This window comes from Mastigoproctus giganteus, chromosome 6 (genome assembly GCF_048544385.1).
Source record: "Mastigoproctus giganteus isolate SK-2022 chromosome 6, ASM4854438v1, whole genome shotgun sequence".
NCBI lineage: Eukaryota > Metazoa > Arthropoda > Arachnida > Uropygi > Thelyphonidae > Mastigoproctus > Mastigoproctus giganteus.
The window spans coordinates 225,327,439-225,341,722 of NC_143580.1; the positions used below are offsets into that span (position 1 = coordinate 225,327,439).

The 14,284-nt window shown below is 32.7% G+C and overlaps 1 protein-coding gene across 1 annotated transcript in view; it reads left to right on the top strand.

The window, feature by feature from the left end:
- The window catches only part of LOC150085036 (nuclear RNA export factor 1-like), a 152,418-nt gene extending 141,096 nt beyond the window's left edge, over positions 1–11,322 (top strand). The window contains exons 20-25 of the mRNA XM_090376440.1: positions 35–77; positions 1,119–1,182; positions 4,770–4,827; positions 6,086–6,219; positions 8,500–8,560; positions 11,075–11,322. Coding sequence (XP_090232566.1) covers positions 35–77; positions 1,119–1,182; positions 4,770–4,827; positions 6,086–6,219; positions 8,500–8,560; positions 11,075–11,113 — 399 coding nt within the window. The 3' untranslated portion in view covers positions 11,114–11,322. The remainder of the gene's footprint in view (positions 1–34; positions 78–1,118; positions 1,183–4,769; positions 4,828–6,085; positions 6,220–8,499; positions 8,561–11,074) is intronic.
- Positions 11,323–14,284: the final 2,962 nt, after the last annotated feature.

The window sequence follows — 14,284 nt, forward strand, 5'->3', positions numbered from 1 at the left end:
TGTACTTAAGACACCTTATCTTTTTTCCACTTAGCCTACCCTTATGTCATTTACAGTATCAGGCGTTTTTCGAGAAGGTAAGTTGAATATTTTTGAATTTTATGGAAATTTCCTCTTTTTTTTTTTTTTAAAGTACTCATTAACCCTTTTTCAAATTACAGACCATAAATTCATTACAGGGATTGAGGTTTAGATTAGATTGTAGGAAATTTTCTTTTAGCCAGTGTGTCATTGATTGATGGAACAAGTTGCCCTCGCAGGTAGTTGAGGCTGACAGTTTGAATGAATTCAAAGGTCAACTGGATAGTTATCTGTGTGAGGAGGGAAGCATGTAATTTGTATTTTCTTATCTACTTGGTTTTGTTTTGTTTTGCCAGTGCAGTAAAAACCTGTGGCTTCCTTGCACTTTATGGCAAATATTATTACTATTACAATTCATAGGTGCCTAGTTTGTAGATAGAAAGAGTATTTAAAATACAGCCACTGTCCGATTAATTTAAGGGTAGCATTCCGTGGAATGCTACGTAAGTCGGAATTTCCCCCATACTTGTGCAGCACTCGCAACTGAGCTCGCTGAATTGATTGAATCAAAAAAGAAATGTTTGACGAACATGTGAATAGAATTATTTATTGTATTTATTCAGTTTTTTATCTCATGCACAGGAAAAATTAAAAAAGCGTGCAATTTAACAAAATTTCAAAATTATAAAATTACAAAAAAGTATTTTCATATAGTGTGAAGGGTGCTATTATTATGGCAATAAAGTGTCTTTATTTGTTAATTACCTAATTTTAACTTGTTTCATTAGTTAAGCAAGCTTTATTTCTTATTACTATAATTTTAATAAAAAATAAATTTAAATAAATAATTTTTTTTTTATTAAATCATTCTGTGTAATCAGAGTAGACCGGTTCCATTTACCTCAAATTATCTAGACTACTATATTCCTAAATTAAAAGGGGAAAAAATATATCAAAGCTGATGCACCAAAGACACCATTTTGTCATTATATTAATGGGCCTACTGCATTTACTACAATTTATGGTGGTATTTAAAGTGGAACTTGAAGTATTATTCTGAATATTTTTAAATAAACAATTTCATTTTCTTCTTTCAGGCCGGACGGATTCTCGTTTGCTGACATTTAGTCGCACATTTCTGGTTGTCCCTCAAGGTGCAGGGTGAATATATTTTTATGCAAAATTCGTAACAGTAGTGTAATGATGATGGTAAATAATTTAGTATACAGTACTGTGAAAATTAATCATCAACATTTTTTCAATCGATTTTTTGTTTTATTGATAATATTTGAATTTCTCCATAAGATACAATGACTCATTCTCAGCTGATGACTTAAATCTATGTTTTGTGCATAATCTTTTTAAAATTGCATCTGCTCTAGATATAGAAGGTCTGTTTCTAGTATGGTTATTCTTTTCTCTTGGGGGAATTGAGGGCATGCACGGATTGCCCATCCTAGCCAGTTAATCTTTCTTCAAACTACTTGTAAAATCTGTTGCCCAAACTAGTTGGAAAAAAATACACTGTTATACCTTCCTAACACTGTACTTTACTTCCAGAAGAAATTGATGGCTGATATAATTATTTAGCTATCTCTCGTTTATATTCACTTGTATTTGATGATACTTGCTGTTCTCATATCATATTGGCTTGGTTCTGCTAATTCTGTTTTTTGCTGTTTAAGCTTGATGATATTGTGATAACTATAAATTGATGATACTTATTTTGATGGTTGTTAGAGTAGTACATTTAGCAGTGTGTCCTGATTCTTTAACAAGCTCAGCAGGGATCTTGTTGACCCAGTTCATATCCCAGCTGGTATGCATCTGGATGCATCACCATACCACAGTTGTGAGATTCCCCTATCATTTATCCAGTTTAGTTAGCTTAGCCTTCTACTGGCAACCCATCCTCATTCCTGTGGTAGCTATATGCTGAGTGCACCTGCCCTTTTCTTGAAATGGAGGGCTTCAATAACAGCATTAATTTCGACATTGTTTATTTAGATTTCAGCAAAGCTTTTGACTCAGTCCCACATGAGCGGTTGCTTTATAAGCTGGAACAGGTTGGAATCACTGGGAAAATCCTTAGATGGATAGAAGGATGGCTTCAGGGCAGGAGGCAGAGGGTTGTGATAAATGGCTATTCCTCAGATTGGGTTGATGTAAGAAGTGGGGTTCCCCAAGGATCAGTATTAGGACCACTGTTGTTTTTAATTTTCATAAACGACATTGATGAAGGGATAGAGGGCGTGATGTCTAAATTTGCAGATGATGTTAAAATTGGTAGAGTAGTTAATGATCACTGTCAAGCTGAGCTTCTTCAGAGAGACCTAGATAGACTTCAAGAATGGTCAGAAAAATGGCAGCTGTGCTTTAATTCAACAAAGTGTAAGGTATTACACCTGGGAAACAGTAATCCCAAAATAACTTATTCACTTGGTGGAGTTCAACTAAACCCAGTACTGGAGAAAAGGGACTTGGGTGTTATGATACGGTCAGACATGAAATTCTCTGAGCATTGTAAACAGGTTGCAAGGAAGGCCCATGGTGTCCTATCGATGATCTATCGAACTTTTGCAAGTAGAGATAGGGACGTGATAATCCCATTATATAAGGCTTATGTTAGACCACACTTGGAATACTGTGTTCAAGTATGGAGACCGCACCTAAAGAAAGACATCGAGCTTCTTGAAAGGGTGCAAAGAAGGGTAACTCGCCTGGTGAGATCGGCAAAAGGGCGTCCTTATGAAGAAAGACTTCGAATATGTGGGTTGCAGAGTTTGGAAACTAGACACCTTAGAGGAGATTTGATTGAGGTGTTTAAGGCTATGAGAGGCATCAGTAAAATGAATGAGGACAAAATTTTCAAGATTATAAATGATGCTAGAACTAGGGGACATAAATTCAAGTTACGGGGGGAAATGTTTAGATTGGACTGCAGGAAGTTTTATTTTAGCCAGCGAGTTATAAATTACTGGAATAAGTTGCCTTCATGGGTGGTAGAGGCCGACAGTTTGGGGAAATTCAAAGGTCATCTGGATAGTACTTTCGGGTAAGGGAAGCGCATATGATGATAGGATTAATTTCCTTTTTATTTATTTTTATTTCATTTTATTATTTTTATTTATTTATTCATTATTATTATTTATTTATTTATTTAATTTTTGTTTTTATCATTGTTTTGTTCAGATTTTTTTTTTTTTTTTGGCTGGTGCAGCATAAGCCATTGGCTTTCTTGCACCATACGGCCGTTACTAATACTAATACTAATTACATGTTTGTACCATGTGATGTAAAGCAGGTGGACAGATATGCAGGATGCATATCTGTCCACCTGTGAACTGTACACATAATTTATAATTATGTGTACAGTTCACTGCAGAAATCGGCAAACCAAAAGACTTAAGTGACTTTTAACATGGCCTGGTAGTGAGCTCCAGACACAGTGGTCTGGAACTCACTCAGAACTAACTTGCTTGGAAGTTGCATCCCTGCTCAGTTATTATTTGGCTAATTACAGCTTTTCTTTTACCCTGCACTAGTTGCATAACAATCCAGTACAACAGTGGTAACCAAAGAGGTACTCAGAATGCACTACTTGTTTTACCTTGTGCAAATGAAGTATTGCAGCCAATAATTGAACTAAATTCCATGCCTGTCAGAAAAAAACAAGAAGGTATGGTTACAATGTGCTAAGGAATGTTAACACTGGATGTAGAGAAATGAAAAAGCATTGTCTGGTCTGATGAATCCCATTTCTGCTGTTTTGTGCTGATATGATGACCAGAATTTGGTAAAAACAGTATGAGTCCATCAACCCATCTTGCTAGGCGTTAACAATGCAGGCTGGTGGTGGAAGTGAAAACACTCCACACTAATTTGATGGATTCTTCCAATAGGATAATGCACTATGTCACAAGGCCAGAATCTTACAAACTGGTTCCAGAAACAGAATAAATTCAGCATACTGTGGTAGAATGAGCTTTTAAGAGTACAGTGAGCTGTGGCCAATTTTCAACAACTGTGCGAAGCAGTTGACTCAACACGGACCATTATTCTTTTGGCATGCTTCTGCCACCTTGTTGATTCCATGCCACGACAAATTCAGGCTGTTCTGGGGTTAAAAGTGGATTAACTCACTGTTCTGAGGTTAAAGGTGGATTAACTAGGTATGTGTATCTAATAAAGTGGCCACTTAATGTATATCCAGCTTCATATTAACAGATTACACCACAGAAATTTAAGTTGTGGGCATTGGATTTGAACACCATTCAGTTTCTTGTAAGCCTAGCTTAGGAGATGTTCTTTCCCCCCCAGTCTGTAATAATATCTCAGGCCTCTCAGTAACCCCAATGTTTTTTATGTTACATCGTGTATCATTCCCTTTGGTGTCAGAATAACAAATATTATGATACTGTATTTTTTTCTCAGTTTGTATACTGCCTTTTAATTTAAATTCATTTATTATAGTTAAGAAAATTTAATTATTAGTCTAATGAAATTTAAAAATTTTACCTCTTATTTTGAAGAATTGAAACCTATTTTTTTTGTATGTTATGTTATAACTGTCTTAAGGAGTCCCCTATGGTTATGAAGTTTCTGATGGAGTGTTTTATTTGGGTACATCCTATTTGTTAATAGGAGTATTGTAGTTTTCTATGTAATAACTAAAGATTTTTAATGTTTGTTTTAACAATAATCCATTTTGTATATGTGGATGATAATTATTTATAATTTGTTTCTAGGATAGCCATTATAAATGATTGCTTGTTTATTGCAAATGCTACAGTGGAGCAAGTAAAGGTAAATTTTGCCATTTGATTATCAGTTTAACATTACTAATTGAAATAGTTTTTGGGTTAATTGAATGACTCATTTTCAGTGATGAAGAGAGTATATAATGTAATGTCTAAAGATTATAGATTTGAAATTAACTAGAAGAATGGCTGTGTAAAGACGTACAGTTCTGCAAAGCTGTAGGTAACTGGGTGAATATTGGGTAATAAATTCCCTTGTTTTTGATGGAAATTCTTCCATCTTTGTAAATGGGTAAAACTCGGGAAGGTACAAAGAATAAAATTCTCATTCTCTCCCTCCACTTATTGCTGGCAGCCTCTTGCCCATAGTTTATGGCAGATAGTAATGCTTACAATTCATATGCATGGCCTTACTGGGGTGTAATTTATTCCTGCTAATTATGCAACAGTCAAAATTAGTTCATTGGGATTTTGTGCTCCTCTTTATTCAGTTACATTTCCTTCTCTTCTTCCCCTTTTAACTTCTTCATTCCTCTTCCATTTATTTTATAATCTTTCTCTCTGCATCTTTCTGGCAACACAGATTAAATAATTTCCATCAGAAATGAAATGTATAGATATTTATTAAATCCTGCTTGGGGATTTTTAATCATGTTCTTATACTTATTTTCTGCTTATGACTTATAACCTTTTATGTTGATTCTTGGAACTAAATCTGCAGTCTATTCTCTCTCTTGAACCTTCTTTTCTTTTAATTACAATTGTTTCTGTATTCTCTCCTAATAGTTTTTTCATGGATATTTTCATAATATAACACACTGTATAACTTTTTCTATTTTAGTTTTGCAAATATGAGTGGTATTAAATTATGAAATAAATTCAATTAAGCTGCAGTGCTACATTTTTATTTCTCTTTTCTTATCATACAAAATTTACATTTAAATAGGGCGCTTCTGTAGCCAGGTGGGAAGGAGCAGCAGTGCGTAGCACATGCTTCTTGATTAGACCGGGGTTCGAGCCCGTCACCACCAAATATGGAGGATGCAGAAAGGTCAGGGAATGACCACCGCAAATCCTGGAGCAATATGGCCTTAGTTGCTAATGCTCTTAAAAACCAAATAACAACATTTAAATGGGTTATTTTGTGAATATTAATTAAGTGGAAACATTGATTTTTTTTTTTCAGTTGATATGTCTGGTAATTGCACTGTAATATGTATAATATTACAAAATGCAATTACTATATTAATATTACAGTACAAAGTAATATATGTAATATGTATATCTTTAAATTTCACATTCAGGTCTTTAAAACACCTGCTCCAACTCCCTCACCAAGTCCTGCTCCTGCTCCTACTATGGATAGAAGTGCTGAAGAAACCCAGATGGTGATAGAGTTTTCAAAGTTAACTAATATGAATCTTAGTTTTTCCGCCAAGTAAGTAAACTTATTTTTTTTTACAGAATATGTATTATTGAAGCATTGGAGTCGTGCCACCTAATGCTGTATTTCATGGAGCCCCACTCTTCTTTACAGTGGGCCACACTAGTAATTATTTATGAGTTTACAAGCAAAACTTATTTTCTGTTTTTATTATTACGTTATTATTATTATTATTTTCAGATGCTTATATATTGTGGTTTATGTTAGTAAGTTTGTATGTGTCGTCATTAAATCCTAGGTAAATAATAATAATATGTTATTTTGAAACTTCATTTTATACATTTCAGAGTATACACTTCATTATTTTTGCTGCAGCGCTTATTTGAAGTCTGGCGTTCTTTGTGTTATTGTGTGAAATGTGAATATGCAGCATAAAGTTATCTGTTACTGAATACAACAAATCTTTCAGATACTGTAACTAATTCTATAATCCATTGATAACTAGTTTATAAAACCCTTCTATTTCCACACCAGAATTGCTAATTGAAATAATTTTTGAGTTTGAGTGTGGCAAGTCACTCTGTGGTTAGAGGGCTGACATTCCTGTGGGATGGTAACCAGCATTCACACTTTCCTAAAATTTTATACATACTGATAAATAGATTATCATATAAATTATTAAATGGGATAATTGAAATAACATCTGTATATTCTTGTACTTAACTCTGCCCCTGTCCAGTTACGAATATGGCTTGTGAGACCAGAGTTTGGTCCACTATTGACTTGCCATTGTACACCCTAGGTAGAGGGTTTAGGGGACACAATCCCTCATAAGCTCTCCATTTCCACAATTGCAGATCTTCTGCTTTTTCTGCATGCTGTTTCTGCAAATATTTCCCTGGGCACTGTACTTCAGCATTTCATCTAAAATGCCACCTCTTTTTTCCAAATCATACATGTGCATGAACTAGTTAACATCTATTCACAGTTTAGCTTCAGATATTATTTTTGTTACTTCTATGCCCTGGAACAACCTTCTTTATTTCTTTAAAGTTATAATTTACAAAATTGAAGTCCAGCATCAACATCTGTCCTTTATCGCCATAACCTTAAACTTACACATACAGTACTAATGTACTGTAAGTTTCAAACGTCAGTGATAAAAGGCTAAAGGCCTATTAGAAAAGCTAGTGTTTGGTTGTGGGAAGATATTTTTATGAAATTTACTTGAACACTACTATATTTCATACATACAAATTAAATATAATCAAATCAAACTCTATCACATCATTTTCTGAGATTTTCACCTATATATATGTGTGTTTTTTAATTATCCTCTAGATACCTCAGATCACAGTTTAATGATGATCCTTTTTTCCCAATGGAATTTCTCTTGTGGCCATTATCAGCCCCAGTGGCATTACAAGAATGCAAAATGGGATGATATATGTGATGATTTCCATTCATATTTTTCATGAATTATGCACCTCACAGTCACTTACTCAGTTGAATAAAGGATGGCATTCACTGTGCTGGTAATTAAATGACATCCTTTATTCCACATTCTACCCTAAAATTTCATTCTTTATCTAAACCCTGGTTTTCCAATAAATGTACTTGTATCCAAATTTCCAGATTTTTTTTTTTTTTTTTTTTTTTGCCTGCACTAAAGTTTACAACACTTGTAAAACACTTATTAATTATTCCAAACTGTATTTTGAACAGGCTAAGAATAGACAGCTCATGCCTTGTCCAACTGGTAGTCAAGCATTCTGGTCTGTTGCCAAAGCTATTGGCCACAACTTCTATCACTACTCTTGCTTCTGTTAAAGCTTGATGGTCCTGTTGCATCCTCAGCTAAAGACAAAGTCAACTTACTAGCGTCCTGTTTTTCTTCTAACTCTCATATTCAAATAGAAGAGTGCTAGAAGAATTCTGAGCGATCAAGACAATTCCAGGTCCAGATTACATTTCTTCGGTTCTCAAAACTTGTAATTCTGAGCTTGTGCTTGTTTTGTGCCAACTTCTTATACTTTTTAATTTCACTGGCATGTTTCCTTCTGCTTGGAAATTTTCTTTAAAGCCTTCTTGAAGCCTTTTATCTGATCAGTGATTACGGTAATTCTCCAAAGCAGTGACAAAAAATGTTGCCAACCTGTTGGTTAGATTCTTGTAAATACAGATAAGAAGTGACCAGTTAATGATGCCTTGCTAATTTTTTATTTTTTTATTTTTTTTTTTTATTTATTTTTTTTTATTTTGTGGAAATGTGCTTGTCATTTAAATTCAATGTTTTTGTTGTGAATTGTATTAAAAAACTTAACTATTTCACAGGTGTCTAGAAGAAAATTTATGGGATTATCAGAGAGCAGCAGATGTCTTCAGTAAATTAAATGTAAGTCTTAATTTAATTTAGGAAATTTTACATCTAGGTAGATTGTAAAAATGTAGTCGAAATATTTTGTGAATTTATTCATGTGGTGATCATACAAAAACTTCCATGACGAATTTACATTTTATAAATGGATATTTATTTATGAACACAAGCGAATATGAAATATTGCAAATTCTGCTTTTGGGTTGAAGTGTCCATTTCTTCACTTTGAGCATTTGATAACCACCTTCATTTTCTGTTATCAATTGCTAGTTGAGAAATAGAATTACCCACAAAATTATTAAAGTTGCCTAGTTGACAGTATTGACCTAGAGACCTTTTAATAAATTTTAAGGTGGGGTTTTTCATAGTCAATCCTTCAAGAAGCCCCATACCAAAAGTGCAGGAATGTAAATTGAGACCTCAATGAGACTTCATTGAGGCCCTTTAACCTAAAAGCTCTGGCTGTGGAGATTTCTGTCAGGTGTATTCTTTAAAAGACTAATTGCTCTTTGATGGAAATGAGATTGCACTCCACCTTGTTAGGATATGGTTCTGGCAAGGATGGCTTGTTCAACCTTGAAACATCTTGGCATATCTCTACCTATATGCAGTAATTTTGATTACCCTGTTAACTGTTTTCTCAAAATAATGTGGACCAATCAAGAATTGCAATGTAAACTGCCATACCAAATATTAACTTATTCATGATGGCATTTGTTTCAATGTAAGCACTGGGGCTTCTCTTTTGTCCAAATGACACAATTATAAATTTAGGGAGTGCCATTAAGGTATCCAGTTTTCTCTCTTCTGTTCATGGCACATTCATAGCTAGCCAGTATGAGATTTCATCTATCTTTGTAAACAAATGTTAGCAAAATCCATTCTATGTGATAATTTAAAATTATTGATTGAACAGGTTGGTCCTGTAGGATAACTTTAGCACTTGCCTCATGACTTTCAAATCCATAGTTATTTTTATAATTTTATTTTGGTCAAAATAAAATATTTTGTTTTATTGTACTCAATAAATAAAACAAGATTTTTGATTGACAAACAAAAAATATTTTTATAAGCAATTTTTAAAATCTGTCCTTCCACTTTTCTAAATATGCATATTTAAAAAATAAAATTAAAAACCTAACCCCCTCTGTGTCTATGCAATCTGCTCAATGCACAGTTGCTTGTATCTCAGCTTCCAGAAGTGCTACTTACGCTTTCAGTGTTAGTGTGATGAGTAAACAGTATTTTTTTTACATTCTAATTCATTTGTGGCACACATAATGGGGAGAGATAGTTCACCTCTTTACAGATACTCACTGACTTGCCTGTGTGTGTCTTGGAGCCTGAGTTTGTGTAGCACAGTCCTCAGTGCTTAGATGATTCTACAGGTGTGGTCAGATTAATGGAAGAAGTGGAGCCTGATAATGGGCTTGCTTTGTGTCCTTTGTTTGCTTGATGATATGAATATCAAGTAAACATTTAAAATGCCATATTGAAATGGGCAACTTCATGCTGCAATATTTTCCATTTTGACCACCATAAACTAACATAGATGAAAGTTTAAATACACTAGCCTACGTAGTTTGAAACTAAATGAATTTATCAACTAGTAATACTTATGCCATTAAGTTACTACCGCCAACATGTCCACTGATGATATTTTCATAACATCGATGGAAATGTTGGAGGCACTATTTCTAAATTGAAAAATCCTTATAGCTTATACCATTTTCAGGCACGTTCAGCATGTTCATCCACCAATCTACATGTACTCCCAGTGAATGGATTTTCATGGTATTTTATATTTAGTTTAAAAAAAAAAAAAAAAATTGTTGAGCCATCAACAATTTTTTGTTGATGGAACAACATAGAACATATAACATAGAACTGGTTGAAGTTTTATTAAAATTGGACAAATAGAAATCCAGCAATTGTTTCTTTTTTTCCAGTACAATTGTAGTTTTAGACAGCCTGTGCATGCCTGAAATGTAACATAGTGCATACATTAACTAACTTGTTGAATATTGTAATGGAGGGTATGTACTTTGCCTTTCTTTATAAATTTGCATCCTTTGTTAGATGTCTGTTCCCTTTTCATATAAGTTATGGTGTTTCTAATTTATATACTATGGTTTCATGTTGAAAGCAAGTGAAAAAAAAAAAAAAAAGAGCTTGAAACAGGTGCAAAATTTATTGTTAATATAAAATAATTTTGTTTATTGGAGTTGAGAATCCATAAAACTACAATAATTACAAATTCTAGTTTTGATTTTTCATTTTGAAATTTGGGGAAAAGTTTAATACTCATTTTGGCGTTTTATACGAAAATAAAATTCTCTGAAATTTTGCATTTTTTATCGTGGATTCCATGAATTTTAAGATGTCATGGGTTCCAGATAAATTGTGTGCATCTTGGTAGAAAGTGAACATTTTGTTATAAACATCTTAAACTAAAAGTGAAATGAGAGTGAACAAAAGCATGGTTTTATAATCTGGCAGGGAAAAAAAATTAATATGTTCATTTTATTTTAGGCAATGGGAAGCATTCCTCCAGAAGCATTTCAGAAATGAAAAGCAGTCGTAAGTCTAACCACCAAAAATGTTGAAATGTCCATTTCCAAATAATACATTTCCTTTGTAAGCGTGCTCTGCTCTTACATGTATTTTATGGAAAAGAAGTGCAGTCAAAAGGCAAGACAGAAGATTTAAGAATGGGGATGCTCTCTGTAGCATATTGGTTTGGACAGTGAAAGAGATTATGTATATAGAACTGGTTGAAGTTTTGGGATAAAATAAGAATTCAGTGTTGTGCAGAATATTTTTTCTACTGGTGAAAATTCTTTATAAGAATTTAATAACCATACTGTTGTTTAAAAGAATGTTACTTCTATGACGGTTTTTATACTTATGCTAGGCCATGTTTTTAATATGCATATATTAGGATGTTTTGGTGAAATGTTTGAACATTGAAAATTAGAAATTGGAACGTCATGAAAATGTATATAGGGTTCTTGTTACGTATATCTGAAGTTAAGTAAGTAGTATTTTTTTTTTTCCCACCCTTTGTTGAATGAAAGAAAAAAAAAAATCATTGTTTGAATATAAACAAGAATTTTCTTTGTGGAGAACTGTAATAGTATGTAATCATTGTGTGAAAATTATTTCCAGTTACTGGTATTAAATATTGTAATGGTATATTTTTATTTTGGGTGTTTTTTAACAGCCCTGATATCTTGTATATATGTAGAAAATTATAATAAACGTTTGGTTTATGTGAAGGGTATAAATCGTTCTCATTATGGGCCCGTGTATAGTTCATTTGGGACAAATTACAATTATAAGAATGAAATTAGATTCTTTTGGAAACGAAACATAATGTTTCTATTTGTATTTCTTTGCTCATTTGTTGACCTAATCTTGCTAAATGTAATCTGATGTTTATTTACCTTTGTTTGTATGCAGCACATGCAAAATTAGTAGAAATTGCTCTGTCAATACATGATTCTAAAGTTCTAAAATAATATACGATTAATAGAAATTAATCGTGTATTATTTTAGAACTGCATCACTAAATGGTAATGGTTATAATTGGTTGCTCTCGGTTATCAATCTAATTGCACTTCAGTTTAGCAGGAAATAAACATAATTTTAGGGAAGATCTGATTTGTTTCCATATTGTTGGCCTGAAATCAGTTGAAATGTGATAGAAATTTTACCTTTATTTATTTAATAATTAGTAATAGCAATGGCCATATGGTGCAAGGAAGCCTAAGGCTTATGCTGCGCCAGGAAAAAAAAAAAAAGTAAAAAGTATCAGAGAGGTTGTTTTCTGATTCAGTATTATTTTTATCCACCCTAAGCAGTTTACTTTTTTCTTTTCTTTTTTCTTTCTTTCTTTTTTTTTTTTTTTTGTGTGTGTGTGTATAAATTGTACTTAATGCTTTATAAATCAACTGGAATAGAAAGTTGTCTTGCTAACACAGCCTTAGTGATCTACGATTTAACTGTTCTACTTCATTCAAAAGCTATAAGAAATTCGATTTATTTGGCATGGAGAAAAAAAGTTTATTTCTTGATAATTAAACATGGGCATCAGACATGTGAAACATTTGCTATAGGCCAAAGCATTATCAACTTTTACAAGTTCATGGTACTATACCTATACGAAAATAGTGATATGTGGTGATACTATAATGTCGATACACTAAATTTTATAAAATTTTATTAAAATTCCTAAATTACAGAAACCTTAATAAATCTTTTAGATAGGATACTGTGCAATCTTGCACAATATCTGTCATATTTTGAAGTAAATATATTTACCTATGTAGTAAATTTTTTTTTTTTTTTTAGTAATGTTAAATTGTGTTGCTTACTGATATGGGCTCCCCATCCCCCATGGACCATTAGTGCAACACGCAAGCACATTTGAGTTTGACACCCCTGCTCAGGAACTTTCCATTTTGAATAAAGCCAAATCATAGATTAGTGTTTTTCAACCAATGTTCCACCAAATATAGTAATAATTTATTTACATTTATATATTGAATGCGCCAGTATATCTATACTAAAAACAAATTGTCATGGTGTGCTTTCTCCCCCCCCCTTTATTGAAAGTGGTTGAACAAAATAGTTGATCTAGATTTGGTGTTTGGCCAAAACATGGAGCCATGTTTGGTGTTCTGCCAATTTCTTACCCATTCATTGCATTACCAAAAAGTTGAAAAATACTTCCTTAGATTGACAAGGCTGAGTTCTGGCAAGTGAATTTTTATTGTAGTTGTATTAAGTAACAATAGCAGGGGAAAGAAAAACAGGTGCCTCATATTCACTCACTTGACATTTTCTCTCGTAATAGTGTAGAGCAGTATGCCAAGTGAGTGAGTGACTGTGAGGTGTTTGATTTTCTCCCTGCTTTAGTAATAACAGTGAATTTTGCAGATAGAACCTATATACCTCTTTGGGCACCTACTGCATTATTGTCTATTTTTGCAAATTTGAGTTCATGTTGTTTGTTTACATCTTGTTGACCCCTAACTAATTCTTTTTTCATAATTTCATTGCACCTTGAGAGTGGAAAATTCTTACAAAAAAGAACCATAATGTATTTATATATATAATATTTAGTTAGGTTTGTTTTTATCACGTTTCTAGCCAAAAACCTGTAATTGCCACTTTTGAAAGTATTTTAAATTTTCAAGCATCAGTTTCAATTATCAGTTTCAAGTATGCAATATCTTAAAGAATAAGGCATATAGAGTAAAAGTGTTTTATCATTTTTCCCTTCCTGTTGAGAAGGTGATATGTAGGTGTTTCCTTGGAAGAACATCATCACACTCGTAAAATATTTGTATTTCTGATGCTGCCTATTATTTATTTCTATGTAATAAGATATTCTTCTCCTGTTTATCGGCAGTGAAAATTTATATCTGATTGATGAAATTAATTTTTCTGTGCCATTATGTGAAATCGCAACTCGTCGTCAAGCTTGAGTATGCTTTTAAATTATTCTCTCAATTATTGTAATGTGTAACTTAAATTTTAGAAATGTATGCCAGTGATTAAAATTATGGAATCCAAAAAGTACTTTTAGAAATTTCAGTTGTGAAACATCTGTAATCATGAGGAATTTTGTAATTTTTTCTGAAAAACTGCTCTCCCATGACCCTTTAAATATAAATTATATTACTGAATGTATGGATGATTATATATATGCCTATATGTAATTAAATTTTTATTTAA